The 20,161-nt window shown below is 45.3% G+C and overlaps 1 protein-coding gene across 2 annotated transcripts; it reads right to left on the minus strand.

The window, feature by feature from the left end:
- Window positions 1–1,770: 1,770 nt before the first annotated feature.
- ZNF688 (zinc finger protein 688) lies at window positions 1,771–9,104 on the minus strand. Of its 2 annotated transcripts, XM_061401684.1 has the most exons (3): window positions 4,222–9,098; window positions 3,795–3,908; window positions 1,771–2,575 (listed from the first exon to the last, which is right to left on the minus strand). In XM_061401684.1, the coding sequence occupies exons 1-3, from the start codon at window positions 4,415–4,417 to the stop codon at window positions 2,055–2,057; spliced, it is 831 nt and encodes a 276-aa protein (XP_061257668.1). In that variant the 5' UTR covers window positions 4,418–9,098; the 3' UTR covers window positions 1,771–2,054. The 2 variants fall into 2 exon arrangements, with proteins under 2 accessions (XP_061257668.1, XP_061257669.1); XM_061401685.1 differs by lacking the exon at window positions 3,795–3,908 and having other exon boundaries at window positions 4,222–9,104.
- Window positions 9,105–20,161: the final 11,057 nt, after the last annotated feature.

Consider the following 20,161-nt stretch of genomic DNA (forward strand, 5'->3'; position numbering starts at 1 on the left):
CAGGGTGAACCTCAAGATCCCCCACTAGGATCTGTGGTCCTCCCAGATAGGTCCCAATTCTTGGCTGCATCTGGTATCCATTATTCTTTACTTTCAGTCTTTATGTTTCAATCAAGTGGAGCTGCTGATCATTCCCCATACATGCCCATCCTGGTTGAAATCTTTCTCATCCTTCAAGAACAGTTGGAAGTACCTCCTCTAGGAAGACTTCCTTGATTCAGAAGAACTGCCCATGTCTCCTCTTGGTCCTGCTCACATACTATTTTGTGTTGTGTTTGAATAACAACAATAACCAATGTTTGTTAAACTCTCATGTACCAGGCGTCATCCTGTATTACCTCATTTAATTGTTACATCAGTCTTATGAGGTAGATGCTATTATTATCCAGGTTTTATAGATGAAGAAAGTAAGGCATAGAGAGGTGACTTGGAGCAAGAAGTGACTTGCCCAAGTTCACAGTTATAAAGCAGCTGAGTCAGGATCTGAAGGCAGACAGTCTGACTCCAGAGCCCATGCTTCTAACCTCCACTCTACACTGTGTCCGTCTTTTATCCTTTCTAGGAAATAAGCCTCCATCGCTACTTCCTCTGCCTGAAAAATCTCACTACAACCATTTCTTACGTAATGCTATGGGAAGCACAACCACTCCTTTTCTTCCAAGTTGCGTTTCCTGGCATATCACCAACCAGGATGGTGGTGCCTCTGGACTCCTCCATTACAGCCCCAATCAATCTTTTGAATGTTGGACCTGAGTCAGTGTGTCCCTGGAGCCGTACACAAAATCCCACAGATGATGTTGCTGAATGAGGGAAATTAGTCTTCCTCATCTTGGGATTCCCTTATCACCTGGCAGTGCCTCCAATAGAAGTCATTCAATATGGTCACTGAATGTTGACTTTTTTTCTCTTTTAAGACCTTTTTATTTAGATCATTTTTAAAGTCTTTATTGAATTTGTTATAACACTGCTTCTGTTTTATGTTTTGGGTTTTTGGCCACAAGGCATGTGGGATCTTAGTTCCCCTACCAGGAATTGAACCCTAGTCCCCTGCATTGGAAGGCAAAGTCTTAACCACTGGACCACCAGGAAAGTCCCTTGACACCCCTTTCTCAATGAAAGGTCTCTGGCTATGGTGGGGCTCTCACTTTCCTGCTGAGACTGCCCGACAGGCAAGGCTGGCACTCTCACTTCACTCTTACCTGAGCCCCTGATCTGTGTTCTCCCCAAATCTGACTGCTCATAGGAAGTAGTAGAAATATGTGGGCAGTGCCAGTTTCCAGCTTTGCTGCCTTGTAGCAGTGAAACTTGGAGCCCCAGGTGACTCATCTGGAAACACAGCTATCCCTGCTTCCTTAGCAGACTTCTTTTCATGATCTGAAGTAGAAAATATCAATAGTCATTTTCACTCTTTCAACAAATGTTTATTGCACATTTACTCTGTCACACATATTATCTTGTTACAATGTCAATCTTCACAGTAACCCTTTGAGGTAGATATTATTGATCCTCATTTTACAGATGAGGGAGCTGAGGCTCAGGGAGGGTGGGTGACTTACCAGCTGTGCCTTGACAGCAAGCTACAGAGATGAGGTCTGCATCTGGTGCTTCTGTGCACTTTCCACCCACTTCACTGCCTGGGCCTCCTGTTGGTTCAGTTACCTAGGGCTTGACCAGGCCCTCCATCTGAGGCCTCCTCCTCAGCCTTAGTCCCCCTCGGCATTTACCTCTGCTGCAGATAAGCAGTGGGGATTTTTGTAGACAGTTTTGATCTTAGTTGCACCTGCCACTGAGATAACACTTTGAGAAAAGTCCAGCATCTCACTCTCTTCATTTTTTTTTTTTTTTGAAAGATGGGGAGAGAGGGGGTGTCGAGTTTAATCTATTTGAATCTTTACAGGCACTTCTCTTTTTACAAGCTTGGAAACTTGAGGGATCCTTGAGGAAAGCCCAAGGGATGAACTGTGGGTCCCAAAGCCCTGACTCAGGAGCCTCCCTTGGGACCCAGTGAGTCCTCAGCGCTGAGGTCAGGCTCAAACCCTGCCAGCAGAAGCCGCTCACCCGCACTCCTCAAAGATGTCCGGGTAGTGCCGGAATAGCACCGGAGGGTCCCGGTCACCTCGGACCGGGGCCCGAGGCACAGCCCGGATCCCGGGCCTCCGGCCCCGCCGCCCCCCAGAGCAGGAGCGGTGGATCCACTGGTGAGCTTCCACGGCGAACTTCCTCTTGAAGCGCATGCCACACTCGGGGCAGGGGAACGGCCGCTCACCCGAGTGCATGCGTCGGTGGCTGACCAGCAGCGAGGGGTAGGTGAAGCGCCGACCGCAGTCTGCACACACGTGGCGCCGCTGGCTGGCCTGAGCATCCGCGCTGGGTACAGGGGCCGGGGACTGAACACCTGCACCCTGGTCCCAGACAGCTTGTCTGGGTGCCTGTGCTCTGGCCGAGGTTTTGCTGACGGTCGTGCCAGGGTTGTGTTTAACCAGCTCCTCAGGCCTCTCCTTCCCAGGAGCCTTTCTCGGTGATTTGGCTCCTAGTCCTGCTTCGGGTTCCTCTTCCTTTTTGTTGGGGGTAGCTCCTAGGAAACAGGAATCAAGTTCCTTTTTAAAACACATTTGCTTATATTGTCTCAGGTTATAGGATGCTTTTCCTCAGGGAAGTGCCAGAAAGGTACTGCCCACTGAATAACACACAGGCTTTGAAAAACCATAAGCAGGGTTCAAATCTCTTAGGTCGGCCTTGGTTCCTCATGTGTCAAATGGGAATCATAATGCTTTCTTTACTTCACAGGGTTGTTGGGAGGATTACATGAGTAGAAGCATCACTTAGTAAATGCTTAATTAGCAATAGCTATTATTTTTATGGTTTCTCAATTTTTTTGCTAGGGTTAAGGCATTTACAGAGGAGAAAAGACATTTGCTGAGGAGCATTCTGGTGAGGGCCAGTGGGGAGTGAAGAACCAAGCTGTCAATTACTGGGTATTTTCTCTTGTACCACTTTGCTTTGCTTGAGGAATGTAAAAGGCAGACCTGAAGCTGTTTTCATTCTTGTATGCTAAGTTGCTTCGGTTGTGTCCAACTCTGAGACCCCACGGACTGTAGCCCACCAGGCTCCTCTGTCCATGGGATTCTCCAGGCAAGAATACTGGCTGGAGTGGGTGGCCATTTTCCTCCTCTAGGGGATCTTCCCCACTCAGGGATCCAACCCCTGTCTCTTGTGTCTTCTGCATTGGCAGGCAAGTTCTTTACCTCTTGCTACTGCTAAGTCACTTCAGTCGTGTCCGACTCTGTGCGACCCCATAGACGCCAGCCCACCAGGCCCCGCCGTCCCAGGGATTCTCCAGGCAAGAACACTGGAGTGGGCTGCCATTTCCTTCTCCAATGCATGAAAGTGAAAAGTGAAAGTGAAGTCGCTCAGTCGTGTCCGACTCTTAGTGACCCCATGGTCTGCAGCCTACCAGGCTCCTCCATCCATGGGATTTTTCAGGCAAGGGTACTGGAGTGGGGTGCCATCGCCTTCTCCGCTTTACCTCTTAGGGAGTTTTAGTTGTTCCTGAAAATGAGAGAATGAGCAGAGAGAGGAGAGGGAGTCTGGGCTCCTGATTCTTATTCTGGTCTCAAGTTGTCTCAAGTTCTGAAAACTTAGTATCAGGTCTGCCTTTTTTCCTTAGCTAGAATCCAACATCGGTTGGCTCTTTCATTCCTTTAGGGGTGCCGGAGGTGGGGATCTGAAAGGAAACACTGCTATACAGGAAGCTCTGGAACGCCAGGCAGGGAAGACCTGGGACCATCCCTCACCTCTCAGAGCTCCTCCCAGGCTTTCCCCCTCCTCAGGATCCTGGGCGGCGGGGCTCCAAGCCTCACTCTCCTGTTCCATCCAAGAGATGAGGGCTGGTTTGGGGCCTGGGAATCCTGGGAGAGAACAGGGATCACGGTGCTGGCTTGAGAGGCTGCTCTGGGAAGACGGCGCCCCCCACGTCAGGGTGAGAGCATCTCCTCAAAGTTTAGGCTCAATCTGGACTGGGTCTGCAGTGCGCCTTCCAGAAGGAAGCGGATGTGGGATGGAAGGACTCCCGAGGGGGTACCTGAAGCGTTACGGATGGGAGGTGGCTGGTGCTGTTGGTGGGATAGGGCGGGATTAAGGCTTACAATCCTCCGGGTCCTTATTTGATCTCCCCTGTGAACCCCAGTGAAGCAGGAGCGGGGCTCTGACCCGGGGCCTCACCGAGCGCGCCCAGGTGGCCGTAGGTCTCCTGCATCACGTCCCGGTACAGGGCTCTCTGCGCGGGCCGCAGACACCCCCACTCCTCCGGGGAGAAGTACACGGCCACATCCGCGAACCTCACGGCCAAGGGCTTCTTGCAACCAGGCCCGGTCTCCCCCGGTCTCAGCACCAGGAGCGGGGCCGGGGGCGGCGCCATGGGGCCTCCCAGCCCCGAGCAGCGGCCGCCTGGTCCCCGCGCCCGGCCTCAGCTCTCGTCGTCCACAAGAAGGGCTCCTGAGCCCGAGGCCCCGCCCAGCCTCGGCTTCCGTATGCAGCCAAGGGAACCGAAGTAGCAGGGCTGGGATTCGGGATTCTGATGGGGACAAATAGACCGCCTCGGTGTTTATTCACTTCATGGCAGCTTGGACACAGACACCAGAGTTAAGGGACCCGGAAGGTGCCTCCAGAAAATATGGCGACACAGTGGCTTCAATTCTGTCTGTCCTTAAGGGCGCCGTCCTTTGACCGTATCAAACATGGCGTCCGCCTGGCTTCTCATCTTTCACTTGCCCTTAAATACAATGGCTGCGCAGGTGGACTTGTAAAAGACTGGAAGGTAAAGGGTAGTTTTCTTGCCTTCAATAAAGATGGAAGGCCCCGGGCCTTCTAGCACTCTCCCTGCCCATGTCGCACGGCGGCGGGTGATTGGCCGCGACAGCAGGAAGCGAGACAGAGGTTTCGGAGAGCCGGATGTGGAACCCACCAAGGACCTCGGCGTTTGTGGAGCCCTGCACTGTGTTCCAACGGCCCCAACACCTCCCGACCGCGGATCCGGAAGCGGGTCCTGGCTCCTGCGGAAAGACGCACACCTGTCCTAACCCGGGGTCGCCGAGGTAGAGACCACGTACTGGTTTACTCTCTCGCCCGCCGCGGGGCCCACCCGACTCCTTGCACTAGCGGCTCGGCTCTCTTGGTCTCTGGACTGGAGTCGACGTAGGAAGGTTCTTGGTGAAGCTGGAATTAGGAAGTTTTAAATTACCTGTGTGTGTGTTTAATTGGAGGAAAATTGCATTATAATGTGTTGGGTGTTGCTGTGCAATAAGGGCTATCAGCCATTATATATATATATATATATATAATCTCCCTCTTGAGCACCCTCCCACCCAAATTTCGGTTCAAGTTTTTCCGAAATAATTACTGTGCATGGCTTTTAAAAATTAATACAATGACTTCCCTGGTGGTCCAGTGGTTAAGACTCCCCGCTCCTAATCCAAGGGGGCCCAGGTTGGATCCCTGGTTGGGAAACTAAGATCCTGCCTGTGTCATGGGTGCAACCACACCATGATGAACATATGAGTGTTTACCATAAAATTCTTTATTTGTCTGTGTTGAGTCTTGGTTGTGGCATGGGAGATCTTCATTGCGTCATTCAGGATCTTTCTTTGCAGTGCATAGACTCTCTAGTTGTGGCTCCTGAGCTCAGTAGTTGCAGCGCTCTGGCTTAGTTGCTCTGTGGCATGTGGGATCTTAGTTCCTCAACCAGGGATCAACAGGGAGTTCCCTGGTTGGCAAAGTGGATCCTTAACCACTGGACCGCCAGAGAAGTCTTACTATAAAATTCTTTAAACTCTAGAAATGTTGAAAAATTTTCACACTAAAATGTTGAGGAGGCAGCTCTGCTATTCTTTGAATCATAAAGATATGCCTAGATGCCTTCACATTTTATCTCAGACAACTCTGTGAAGTTGACATTGGTCTTATTTTGCAAGTGAGACAACTAAGGCTCAGAAATGTTGAGTAATCTACTTAAGGCAGGATGTCCCTGGATGTGGTTAAGAATCCAGGCCTACCAATGCAGGGGACAGTGGTTTGATCCCTGGTCTGAGAGGATTCCACAAGCTGTGGAGCAATGAAGCCCTCGAGCCACAACTGCTGAGTCCATGTGATGCAGCTACTGAAGCCCTTGTGCCCTAGAATCCATGTTCCACAACAAAAGGAGCCACCGCAATGAGAAGCCCTCCCACTGCAACTAGAGAGTAGCCCCAGCTCTCTGCAACTAGAGAAAGCCCACGTGCAGCAACGAAGACCCAGCGCAGCCAAGAATAACTAAAATGTTTTAAAAATACATGCTTAAGGCTACACAGCTAGTGGGGACTGAGTTGAACCTGGAATCCAGGCCTACCAATTCAGAAGAGCCTATGTGGCAAAATAAAAGTAAGCCACAGTTCCCATTAATAATCATTTTTGGAAAACATATTCAGAGAAGAAGTCTTTGGTCAAGAGATACCAATATTTGAGCCTCCAGCACCACTCCTTACATGCAGACATACTTAGTCCCACCAACCTTGTGTTTATTCTTTTAAGAGTTTGCTGTTCTAAAGTAGGGCTAGCAGATCTCAATGGGTCAGAAAGACCTCTCAACTGTTGACACATACAAACATGGTAAAAATAAAGATGGAAGATAACTATGCCGTGATTTCAACTCTTAATCACAAGTAATATGCTCCTTCTTAAAAAATTCCCCAGCATATTTCCAGCTGCAGTTCAGAAAGCAGAACACTCTAAGGGAGGAAATAATCCAGAAAGAAAAGCCAGTTAGGTGAATTAGTTTCCAAGTGTGAGCAGGAGCCTCAGAAAATGGGTTCAACTGCTGTATTTAAAATGGATAACCAAGACAGACCTACTGTGTAGCACAGGGAACTCTCCTCCAGGTTATGTGGCCGCCTAGATGGGAGGGAAGTTTGGAGGAGAATACATACACTTAGGGGCTTCCCAGGTGGCGCTAAGTGGTAAAGAACCCACCTGCCAGTGCAGGAGATGTAAGAGACACCGGTTTGATCCCCTGGAAGAGGGCATGGAAACCCAATCCATTGAGAATCCCTTGGACAGAGGAACCTGGGGTGGGGCTTGGTCCACAGGGTCGCAAAGAATCAGACACGACTGAAGCGACTTAGCAGGCACACACGGATACATGTATATGTATGGCTGAGTCCCTTTACTGTCCATCTGAAACTATCACATTGTTAATCTGCTATTAAACTGAAAGTGTTAGTCGCTCAATTGTGTCCCACTCTTTGTGACCCCTTGGACTGTAGCCCGCCAGGCTCCTCAGTCCATGGAATTCTCCAGGCAAGAATACTGGAGTGAGTAGCCATTCCCTTCTCCAAGCATCTTCTTGACCCAGGGATCGAACCTGGGTCTCCTGCATGCAGGCAGATTCTTTACCACCTGAGCCACTACAAAATAAAGTTAAACAAAAAAAGGAAATGGGTTCAGCCTTCAGGCTGAACACTAACAGCAGGTGGCTGAAGGTGCCCTCCTAAGAGATGGCAGCAACGCAGTCCCAAGAGTGCTGCTGCTGCTGCTAAGTCGCTTCAGTCGTGTCCCACAACGTGTGACCCCATAGACGGCAGCCCACCAGGCTCCCCCTTCCCTGGGATTCTCAAGGCAAGAACACTGGAGTGGGTTGCCATTTCCTTCTCCAATGCGTCAAAGTGAAGTCACTCAGTCGAGTCCGACTCTTAGCGACCCGATGGACTGCAGCCTACCAGGCTCCTCCATCCAGGGGATTTTCCAGGCAAGAGTACTGGAGTGGGTTGCCATTGCTTTCTCCGCCCAAGAGTGCTACTAGTCCTAATTTAGGTGTTCTCTTGGGCCATTGTGCTTCCCCGATAACTTCCGTGATATCAGGGCTTCCCTGATAGCTCCGTTGGTAAAGAATCTGCCTGCAATGCAGGAAACCCCGGTTCGATTCCTGGGTCGGGAATATCCCCTGGAGAAGAGCTAGACTACCCTTTCTAGTATTCTTGGACTTCCCTTCTGGCTCAACTGGTGAAGAATCCGCCTGCAATGTGGGAGACATGGGTTCGATCCCTGGGTTGGGAAGATCCCCTGGAGAAGGGAAGGCTACCTATTGCAGTATTCTGGCCTGGAGAATTCCATGGATACAGTCCATAGGGTTGCAAAGAGTCGGACATGACAGCGACTTTCACTCACTTGGGTCACTGTACAGTGAGAAAGGAAGCTTTCTGGTGATGAGGTTCAGGGAGACACAGAAGGGCTCTGGAGAAGGGAATGTGTGCAAAGGATCGGAGTAGGGGAGGCGTTTATCTTTCTCTTGTCTCTGCTAACAGCAGGTGAGATCTGGATGCTGAGCTGGTACCGCTCCTTCCACTAGGGGTAGAAGCAGGGGTGGGCTCTCAACTACTTCCTAAAAGGGTCCCTGTGGCTCAGCTGGTAAAGAACCTGCCTGCAATCCTGGAGATCTGGGTTCGATCCCTGGGTTGGGAAGATCCCCTGGAGAAGGAAACGGCTACCCAACGCACTCCAGTATTCCGGCCTGGAGAATTCCATGGCCTGTATAGTTGTCTATGGGGTCGCAAAGAGTCGGACACAACTGAGCGACTTTCACTTCACTTCAAAGGGAAACACCGGGCTCCGATGAGAACCCGAGAGGAGAGCTGAGGACGCTTGCCCAGTGCCCCACACTTCCAACCCACTCGTCTCTGGGCACATCAGTCCTCCCCTCCCACAGAGTACTGCGTCCTCGCTGGGCCGCCGGGGCCGCAAGAAGCGCGGCCAGGAGGCTGTAAGTCTCCAGGTTCATGGCCCTTTGGGCAGACCGCAAGACACCTCAACTCCTCCGGGAATAAGTACCCAGCCACATCCACCGAACCTCCCGGCCCCTCGGTTGATTTCCCTCATCCGCTGGGTCCCGGCCTCCCAGGGCACATCTGCCACCTTCAACGGGACTGGGGGCAGCACCACGGGAAACTTCTGTGCTTCGCAGAGAGGCTTCTGGGAAATGTGGAAATGCTGTTAGCTGTTTCCGCCCGGCCTCAGAAAAAGGCCAGAGGGGCTCACAGACCCGCCCTTAACTAGGATGGCGCCTCTTGACGTCAACATCCGGGCTTTTTTCAATCTGTCCTCTACGTACCAGTAGACAAACCGGAAGGCTTAACCCTGGCTATAGATAATGTGCGTTGATTGGACAGCGCGGGTCGCCGTGAGAAGAAAGACTCGGATTGGACTTTCTGGGGCGGTTTGTTTAAAAGGCCGACAGTACAGTAACGGCAGAGCTGAAGGTGGTCGGCATTGAAAGGCCGTGAGATTGCTCTTGATCTGGCTTTTCTGGCATCTAAAAGAGAGGTTCTAACGGAGTAAAGGTACTCCTTTCTGCTACTCTCTTGAGATCTCTTGAGGGTATCCGGGAAATGGAGGTGGGTAAAAGCCCAAGGGCAAGATTGAGGCGGGTTCTGGAGGTAAGGGAGTGGAGGGAGGCTTATCCCAACGCTGTGCCCTGGTACTCAGGCAGGGCTGGCTCCTTGGGCTGTGGAAATAGGTTCCTAACCTGTATTTGATCTGGCCCATGCTCCAAGGTCTCAGATGTCTCCCCTTTTACAGGCACTGAAACTAAGTGACGGGGCAAGTGACTGCTCAAGGGGCAGCAGAGCTGGATTCCACAGTCCTTAGGTTGAACTTAATTTCAGCCAAGTGCTTAGGATAGCGCCTTGCACAAAGTAAGTACTCAATAAATAGGAGCTTATAGTTATTGTAATTATAACACTAACTGGACAGGACTCGATCTGAAAATCTGTGTTCAAATTACAGCTCATAAATGATTAATAACACTGGGGAATGAAGCAGACCATCTCTTAAAAATTTTGTTCAGTTTCATATCAAGCTGGTGGAGGACACACCAAAACTACAACCACATATAGAACCGCTGTCTCTGAGAACTAACCTGAAGAGTAAGCCTCCTTCAGTAAAGGGCTAGAAACTATAAAAAAGAAAGATTAGAACTTTTGAGTTCATTTACTGACACCAAAATACACTAGTGGAAACCAGCAGGAAGTCAGAGAAGGGAAAAAAACAGACCGGTGATCTGGGTGACAAGGGTATTAAAAGTCACCCAATCGAAACAGCAAAAAGGAAAGAGAATAAAACAAAAAAACCAAAAATAGGGCCCATGAGGTGTCCCAGCTGCTCCGGCAGGGGAAGGAGCAGCCATGGGCAGGCAGACCAGCTTCCAGACTCCTCTCCCCACTCCCAGCATGTGCCCACTCTGCTGCCAGGGTGCCCCAGAGGAAGGTCAGCTGCTCATCGGGGGTGGGGAAGGAGGAGCCCAAGAGGAGACCTGGCAGGTTGTCAACTAAATCTACTGCCAAAGTGGAAACAAAGCCAAAGAAGGCAACAGGAAAGGATGAATCTTCAGATACAAAAGGGAAAAAGGGAGCAAAGGGAAAACAGGTGGAAATGGCCACCAAGAGACTAAAGATTTACCGGCATCAAATGGAGAGACTGAAAACAAGGAAAGAAAGAAGTTACGTGTGATTAATATCACACACCCTAGTCTATCAGTGGTCCCTGTCTACCTTCTCATACAATCCAGAGGAGTATTTTTATCAATTATTTTGTAAATGCAAAGTTTTTTAGTAGCTCTAGTGGTATTTTTAAGAAAGTAGAAATCCTACTTCATTTTTAAAGTGCAAGCACTTTTTTTTTTTTTATTGGAGCATAGTTGATTTACACTGTTGTGTTAGTTTCATGTGCACAGCAAAGTGACTTAGGTATACATATATCCGCTCTTTTTTAGATTCTTTTCCTATATAGGGCTAAACCAGAGTATTGAGTGGTGTTCCCTGTACTATACTGTATACTGTGCTATTTATTTGATATATAGTATGTGTCTTTGTCAATCCCAGTTTATCCCTCCCTCCCCCCAACCCCTAATCATAAGGTTGATTTCTACATCTGTGACTCTATTTCTGTTTTGTAAGTTTATTTGTACCATTTTTTAAGATTCCACATGTAAGTGACATCATATGATATTTGTCTTTCTTTGACATTACTCAGTTTGACAATCTCTAGGTCCATCCATGTTGCTGCTATAAATAATTTTTATTTAAGAGTTGAAATTATTTGCTTTTGGTTTTTTTTTTTTTTTGGTACAACCAGAAAATACTATTATATTGAATTTGGGAAGCATATTAAATGGCAATTTGGAGTCAGTAGTGCATTTAATGTCTTAAACACTTTTTTTTTTTTTTTTTTTGGCTGTGACACGCAGCATGAAGGATCTTAGTTCCCTGACTAGGGATCAAACCCATGCCCCCTGTGTTGGGAGCAAGGAGTCTTAGCCACTGGACTGCCAGGACAGTCTCATTGAACACTTTAAATTTCTTCTCTTTTCTCTGTTGTTTTTGGGTAGAATTGTTTCCCAAAGCAAACCACTCCTTGATCTTGGCTCTCTGGTCAGAATTTTGTGCACTCTGTAACATCTTGGGTCATGGTAGTCCAATTTTCCTAGTAACTTTGTTATGTGCTTTGAACACTTGAAAAACTTGAGTATGTATTGTATATGATACTAAATTGTGAATTAGTGGGACTTATGAGGGACAGGGAGGCCTGGCGATTCATGGGGTCGAAAAGAGTCGGACACGATTGAGCGACTGAAGTGAACTGATGATGTAACAACATATCAACATTTGAAGATATTGATAGGTGTATCCTGTTAAGTAATATTCTATTGTATGTATGTACCACATCTACTCTACCCAGCCCGCTGTCAATGGACATTTAGGTTGCTTCCTCTGCTTCCATGTCTTAGCTGTTGTAAACAGTGCTGCAGTGAACATTGCAGTGCATGTATTTTTTCAGATCATGTTTTTCTCTGGAGATATGCCCATGAGTGGGATTGCAGGGTCATATGGTAGCTCTGTTTTTAGTTTTTTAAGGAACCTCCATACTGTTCTCCGTAGTGGCTATACCAATTTACATTCCCACCAAAGGGTAGGAGGGTTCCCTTCTCTCCACACCCTCTCCAGTATTTATTGTCTGTGGCTTTTTTGATGATAGTCATTCTGGCTGATGTGAGGTGATAACCTCATTGTAGTTTTGATTTGCATTTCTCTAATAATTAGCAATGTTGAGCATCTTTTCATGTGCCTGTTGCCCATCTGTATGTCATCTTTGGAGAAATATCTACTTAGGTCTTCTGCCCATTTTTTGAGTGGGTTGTTCGTTTTAACTGTTAGATGTCATGAGATGTTTGTAAATTTTGGAGACTAATCCCTTATTGGTCATATAGGTGCTGTAGTAGTCTTCTAGGATCCTTGGTATTTCTGTGGAGTCAGTTGTAACTTCTTTTTCATTTCTAATTTCGTTGATTTGAGTTCTCTCCCTTTTTTTTCTTGATGAGTCTGGCTAAAGGTTTATCAATTTTGTTTATCATTTCAGAGAACCAGCTTTTAGTTTCATTGATCTTTGCAGTTGTTTTCTTGGTCTCTATTTCATTTATTTCTGCTTTGATCTTTTTTATTTCTTTCCTTCTAACTTTAGGTTTTGTTTTTTCTTCTTTCTCTAGTTGTTTTAGGTGTAAGGTTATTTGAGATTTCTCTTTGTTTCTTGAAGTAAGGTAGTATTGCTGTAAACCTTCCTCTTCAAACAGCTTTGGCTGCATCTCATAGGTTTTGGACCCCTATACTTTAATTTTCATTTATCTCTAGGTCTTTATTTCCTTTTTGATTTCTTCAGTGAAATCTATTGATTGTCTAGTGGCATATTGATTAGCCACAGTGTGCTTGTGCTGTAAAGTTTTTTTCTTGTAGTTTAATCTCATAGCATTGCGATCAGAAAAGATGCTTGGTGTGATTTCAGTTTTCTTAAATTTACCAAAGCTTGCCTTGTGGTGCACCATGTGGTCAGTCCTGGAGAATGTTTCGTGTGCACTTGGGAAGAATGTGTAGTCTGCTGCTTTTGGATGAAATGCTCTTTAAATGTCATTTAAGTCCAGCTCTTCTAAAGTGTCACATAAGGCCTGTGTTTCCTTATTCGTTTTTTGTCTGGATGATCTGTCCATTGGTGAAAGTGGGGTAGTCAAGTCCCCCACTATTATTGTGTTACTGTCGAGTTCTCCCTTTATGGTTGTTAGTATTTGCCTTACACACTGAGGTGCTCCTTTGTTGGGTGCGTGCGTGCGTGCTCAGTCGCTTTGGTTGTGTCAGACTCTTTGCGATCCTGTTGACTGTGACCCGCCAGGCTCCTCTGTCCATGGGATTCTCCAGGTGAGAATGCTAGAGTGAGTTATCATGCCCTCCTCCAGGGAATCTTCCTGACCCAGGGATCAAACCCTAATCTCCTGTGTCTCCTGCATTGGCAGGCAGGTTCTTTACCCACTAAGCCATGTGGGAAACCCATTCAGTTCAGTCACTCAGTCGTGTCCGACTCTGCGACCCCATGAACCACAGCACACAAGGCCTCCCTGTCCATCACCAACCCTCGGAGTTTACCTAAACTCATGTCCATTGAGTCCGTGATGCCATCCAACCATCTCATCCTCTGTCATCCCCTTCTCCTGCCTTCAATCTTTCCCAGCATCAGGGTCTTTTCCAATGAGTCAGCTCTTCGCATCAGGTGGCCAAAGGATTGGAGTTTCAACATCAGTCCTTCTAATGAACACTCAGGACTGATCTCCTTTAGGATGGACTGGTTGGATCTCCTTGCAGTCCCAGGGACTCTCAAGAGTCTTCTCCAACACCACAGTTCAAAAACATCAATTCTTCAGTGCTCAGCTTTCTTTATGGTCCAACTCTCACATCCGTACATAACTGCTGGAAAACCCATAGCTTTGACTAGACAGACCTTTGTTGGCAAAGTAATGTCTCTGCTTTTTAATATGCTATCTAGGTTGGTCATAACTTTCCTTCCAAGGAGTAAGCGTCTTTTAATTTCATGGCTGCAATCACCATCTGCAGTGATTTTGGAGCCCCCCAAAATAAAGTCTGACACTGTTTCCACTGTTTCCCCATCTATTTCCCATGAAGTGATGGGACAAGATGCCATGATCCTAGTTTTCTGAATGTTGAGCTTTAAGCCAACGTTTTCACTCTCCTCTTTCACTCTCATCAAGAGGCTCTTTAGTTCCTCTTCACTTTCTGCCATAAGGATGGTGTCATCTGTATATCTGAGGTTATTGATATTTCTCCCAGCAATCTTGATTCCAGCTTGTGCTTCCTCCAGCCCAGCGTTTCTCATGATGTACTCTGCATATAAGTTAAATAAGCAGGGTGACAATATACAGCCTTGACATACTCCTTTTTTTATTTGGAACCAGTTTGTTGTTCCATGTCCAGTTCTAACTGTTGCTTCTTGACCTGCATACATATTTCTCAAGAGGCAAGTCAGGTGGTCTGGTATTCCCATCTCTTTCAGAATTTTCCAGTTTATCGTGATCCATACAGTCAAAGGCTTTGACATAGTCAGTAAAGCAGAAATAGATGTTTTTCTGGAACTCTCTTGCTTTTTCGATGAATCCAGCGGAAGTTGGCAATTTGACCTCTGGTTCCTGTGCCTTTTCTAAAACAAGCTTAAACATCTGGAAGTTCACGGTTCATGTATTGCTGAAGCCTGGCTTGGAGAGTTTTGAACTTTAATTTACTAGCGTGTGAGATGAGTGTAATTGTGCGGTAGTTTGAGCATTCTTGGCATTGCCTTTCTTTGGGATTGGAATAAAAACTGACCTTTTCCAGTCCTGTGGCCACTGCTGAGTTTTCCAAATTTGCTGGCATATTGAGTGCAGCACTTTCACAGCATCATCTTTTAGGATTTGAAGTAGCTCAACTGGAATTCCATAACTGAAATTCCATCACCTCCACTAGCTTTGTTCGTAGTGATGCTTTCTAAGGCCCACTTGACTTCACATTCCAGGATGTCTGGCTCTAGGTCAGTGATCACACCATCGTGATTATCTAGGTCATGAAGATTCTTCTTTGTACAGTTCTTCTGTGTATTCTGGCCACCTCTTCTTAATATCTTCTGCTTCTGTGAGGTCCATACTATTTCTGTCCTTTATTGAGCCCGTCTTTGCATGAAATGTTCCCTTGGTATCTCTAATTTTCTTGAAGAGATCTCTAGTCTTTCCCTTTCTGTTGTTTTCCTCTATTTCTTTGCATTGATCGCTGAGGAAGGCTTTCTTATCTCTCCTTGCTATTCTTTGGAACTCTGCATTCAGATGGGTGTATCTTTCCTTTTCTCCTTTGCTTTTCACTTCTATTCTTTTCTCAGCTATTTGTAAGCCCTCCTCAGACAGCCAGTTTGCTTTTTTGCATTTCTTTTTCTTGGGGATGGTCTTGATCCCTGTCTCCAGTACAATGTCACGAACCTCCGTCCATAGCCGTGTTGGTGCATATATAATTGTTATATCTTCTTTCTGGATTGAACCCTTGATCATTACATGTAGTGTCGTTATTCCTCTTGAAATCTTAAGAAATCTAAGTGATAAAAGCAATCCTATCTTTAAAATTAGTGCGAGAATGTTGTTCATCAAAATTTGATTAGTTTTAGGTTATATTTATCATTTTTGCAGTATCATTGGGTTGTATTTTTCATGGAACATAAGGATGGAAGGAGCCTTAATGGTTTTTTTAGTGTAATTGTGCTTCTGCTTTGCTCTTTTTTTTACCATTGTTGATGAGGTACTGTTTTTCCCCTTGGTGGAGATAGTTTAGTACTTCAGTTATAGTATATTTTGCATGTAGTATATTGTTTATATTATATATCATCAGTAAATGTATATGTGTAAGTACACTATGATAATAGGGTTTTACGGTTATTGTATCTTGTCATTTATGGCAAATCATGTTCCAAGGTGACTCATTTGCTGCTGCTTCCTAGGTCAGGAACACTCTTACTGGTGATGGCATTTTTCTTGTGACAAAATGAGAGCAAGTCATTTTATGAGTTCAATGCATTAAATTCCATTCAATGAACATTTTTTGCATAGTGGCAAATTTGGATGTGGCATTTCTTCTATAAATGTCAAGGGTTAGATATTAGTAAACTCCCCTGATAGGAAAATTTGTGTTAGAGAAACTTAAGAGTGGACAGAGTGTAGAGGGGGCTTCCCAGATAGCTCAGTTGGTAAAGAATCCGCCTGCAATGCAGGAGACCCTGGTTCAATTCCTGGGTCGGGAAGATCCCCTGGAGAAGTGATAGGCTACCCACTCCAGTATTCCTGCCTGGAGAACCCCCACGGACAGAGGAGCCATGGGGTTGCAAAGAATCAGACACAGCTGAGCGACTAAGCACATCCTGTTAAGGAAAACGTGCCTCTAAATTTCAAGCTAGAAAGTCACTGGAATAACTGTTCAGAAAAGAATCACAACTAAATGATTTTTTTAGATTTTTAGTATATACCTTAAGAATTGTATACAAATTGAAACATCTGTGCACCGATCCTCAAAACAACCAGTAAAATCTCAATTATAGAAGAAAAGGAAACAAAACAAAAATGAGGATAGTTTAAGGGACCATTGAGGGAACATCAAGCAGATGAACATTCGCATTAGAGAGGTCCCAGAAGGAGAGAGAAAGAAGGGACAGAAAACCTATTTGAAGAGATAATGGCTTAAAACTTCCCTAGTTTGGCAAAGAAACCAGACAACCAGGTCCAGAAAGCAGTGAGTCCCAAACACAATGTCCACAAAGAGACCCACACCAAGACATAGTTAAAATGTCAGAAGATCCCACATGCCTCATGGCCAAAAAACCAGAGTATAAACAACAGAAGTGGGCTTCCTGGTGGCTCAGTGTAAAGAATCCGCCTTCCAATGCAAGAGTCACAGGTTTGGTCCCTGGGCCAGGAAGATCCCACATACCTTGGAGCAACTAAGCCCACAGCTATTCGGCTTGTGCTCCAGAGCCCGGGAGCTGCAACTCCTGGAGCCCGTGTGCCCTGAAACCTGTGCTCCGCAACAAGGGAGGCCACTCCAATGAGAGATCTGAGCACGGCAGCTAGAGAGTGGCCCCTATACTCCACAACTAGAGAAATTCCACAGAGCATGGAAGACCCAGCATAATCCCCCGCTAAAAAATTGTGATAGAGGATTATCTTTCTTGTTTCTAGGGTGCTGACAGATTGATTCCTGTTTTAAGTGCTGGTTACTCAGATATATTCAGTTTGTGAAAACTGAGCTGTACACTTGTGATATGTGAACTTATTTGTATGTATATTATGCTTCAGTTTTTTAGCAAAAAAATCTGTTCTCTAGTGTTTTTCCCATCCCTTGAGGCAATTTCTATAACCAGTTTCTTGTGTCCTTCCTGAGTTATTTTAAGCATATAAAAGCTTACATCTTCTTTTTTTTCACAAGTACCATATGAATCACACTTCACTGCTTTTTTTCCCTCTTTCACTTTATATCTCTTGTGAAGTGCTCAATTTCAGCACGTATGCTGCTGCTCCTGCTAAGTCGCTTCAGTCGTGTCCGACTCTGTGCGACCCCATAGATGGCAGCCCACCAGGCTCCCCTGTCCTTGGGATTCTCCAGGCAAGAACACTGGAGTGGGTTGCCATTTCCTTCTCCAATGCATGAAAGTGAAAAGTAAAAGGGAAGTCACTCAGTCGTGTCCGACTCTAGCAACCCCATGGACTGCAGCCCACCAGGCTTCTCTGTCCATGGGATTTTCCAGGCAAAAGTACTGGAGTGGGGTGCCATTGCCTTCTCCTCAGCCCGTATAGTTCTGCTTTTTTTAATGGGTCTGGGAGCATCCTCCTAGCTCTGAATTCAAAAATTAGAGGTCTAAAAGAGAAGCAGTTCTCAAAGACATCATGCTGAATGACATAAGCCTTAGACAAAAGAATACATGTTCTGTGATACCAACTATATGAAGTTTAATATAATGGAAAATGAATGTATGGTTGGGACAAAATTATAACAGTAGTTGTCTCCCGTGGGGTGTGGTTGGGATTGACTAAGTAAGGGCCTGAGGGAAATTTCTAGGATGGTAATGTTCTGTGTCTTGATAGGGGGTTGGGTTAGACAGATGGGTGCATTTGTCAACATCCAGCAAAATACACTTAAAATTTGTGCATTTTATGTAAGTTTGACTCAAAAATATGTAAAACAGATACTGAGCTCTAGTTGATGACATGCATGCTGAAATGTTTAGGGGCGAAGTGTGCTGATGATGACAATGTCTTTGAAATGCATCAGAAAGTAAAACGGACTGGTAGAAAGATAGGTAGTTATGTGATAAAGAATAGAATAGTAAAATGCTAATGGGTAGAAAATAGGTGATGAGTATATGGGTGTTCACTGAAAAATTCTAAAAGTAAAATGTTGGGAGGAAAAGAGAAAGAGAAGCAAGCTGGGTATTGCCTGGACAAAACATGATTAACCATTTTAAAGTGTACAATCAGGCAGCATTTAGTACATTCACAATGTTGTATAACCACCACGTCTCTAGTTTCAAAGCTTCATCACCACTGAGACTTTGATTTGGGGCTACATTTATTCCTAAGTATTCTTTTTATGCTATTGTAAATGGAGTTATCTTTTTGGATTGTTCATTGCAACTGATTTTTGTGTGTTGATTTTGTATCTTGAAACTTTGCTGAATTCATTTATTAGCTCTTAGTGTGTGTAATCTTTAGGGTTTTCTAGATATAAGATCATGTTGTCAGTGAATGGAGATAATCTTACTTCTTCCTTTCTAATTTGAATGCCTATTTCTTCTTCTTGCCTACTTGCTTTGCTTGGAACCTCTAATATAATATTTACTAGAAGTGGCAAAAGCAGACATTGTTCCTAATTCCAGGGGAAAAACTTTTAGTCTTTCACCACTGAGTATGTTATTAGCCGTGGGTTTTTCATGTATGGTTTTTTATCATAGTTTCCTTCTGTTTCTTGTTCATTAAGTGTTTTTATTGTGAAAAGATGTGGAATTTTGTCATTCTTTTATTGCATTAATTGAGATGGTTTGGGTTTTTTTTCCTTCATTCTATTAAGGTGACATATCACATTAATTTTTGTCTGTTGACACATTCTCAAATTCCAGGAATAAAACCCACTTGGTCATGGTATATAAACCTTTTAGTATACTGCTTTGGTTTGCTCATATTTTGTTCAAGATTTCTATGTCAATATTCACAAAGGATATTTGTAATTTTTTTGTAGTGTCTTTGCCCGTCTTTGGTATCAGTGTAAAAGTTTTCAAAATATATGCTGGACGCAAATTCCATTTCAGATCTGTGATTGGCAAATACTTTCTCCCAGTCTATGGATTTTCACTCTCTTGAAGGTGTCCTTTGAAGCACAAAGTAGTTTTTAAAATTTGGGGTTTTGGCTGTGCTGCATGGCTTACGGGATCTTAGTTCCCCAACCCGTGACTGAGCCCAGGCCACAGCAGTGAAAGCACTACAGTCCTGACCACTGGACCACCAGGAAGCTCCCCCAATTTTGGTTTTGATGATCAGCTCATCAGTTTTTTCTTTTGTCACTTGTGCTTTTGGTGTCATAGCTTAGTAACCATTTCCCAATCCAGAATCACAAACATACTTATGTCTCCTTCAAAGTTTTATAGCTTTTACGTTTAGTTCTGGGGTTCATTTTGAGTTAGTTTTTGTATATGATTAGAGGCCCAACTTCTTCCTTATGATGTCCCAGGACCGTTTGTTGAAAAGATTGAGACTTGAATTGTCTTGGCACCTTTGTTGCAAATCAATTAATCATAACTATTAGGGTTAATTTCTGGAAGAACATTTTCTCTTATTTAATAAAATTTCTCTCATTTGGATCTCTTAAGAATTAGAACCCTGAAAATTCTAGTTACTTTCCTTCTCCCATGCCCAGCCACCCTGGTAAACGGGTGCAGGTGTATTTGGTAAAGAGTAGGAAGACTTACAGCATGTCTTTGCCAATGTAACAAAGTCCTTCATCACAGGGACCCAGCCTCCTATCAAAAGGCCCCAGCTTTGGAATTGACACAAATCTGAGAATTTGTTGAAGACAGGGCCTTGCATTTTTGCACACTCAACAAGATGTGTAGCGACATGAGAGCCCCAAGGAGGAGCATTTCCTAACACTGGCTTTATGGTGTTCTTGTAAGAACTACAGACAGGAATGTATATAAAGTGCTTAACACAGTACACAGCACATCACAGATGCTCAACAAAGTAGCT

This window comes from Bos javanicus, chromosome 25 (genome assembly GCF_032452875.1).
Source record: "Bos javanicus breed banteng chromosome 25, ARS-OSU_banteng_1.0, whole genome shotgun sequence".
Lineage (NCBI taxonomy): Eukaryota > Metazoa > Chordata > Mammalia > Artiodactyla > Bovidae > Bos > Bos javanicus.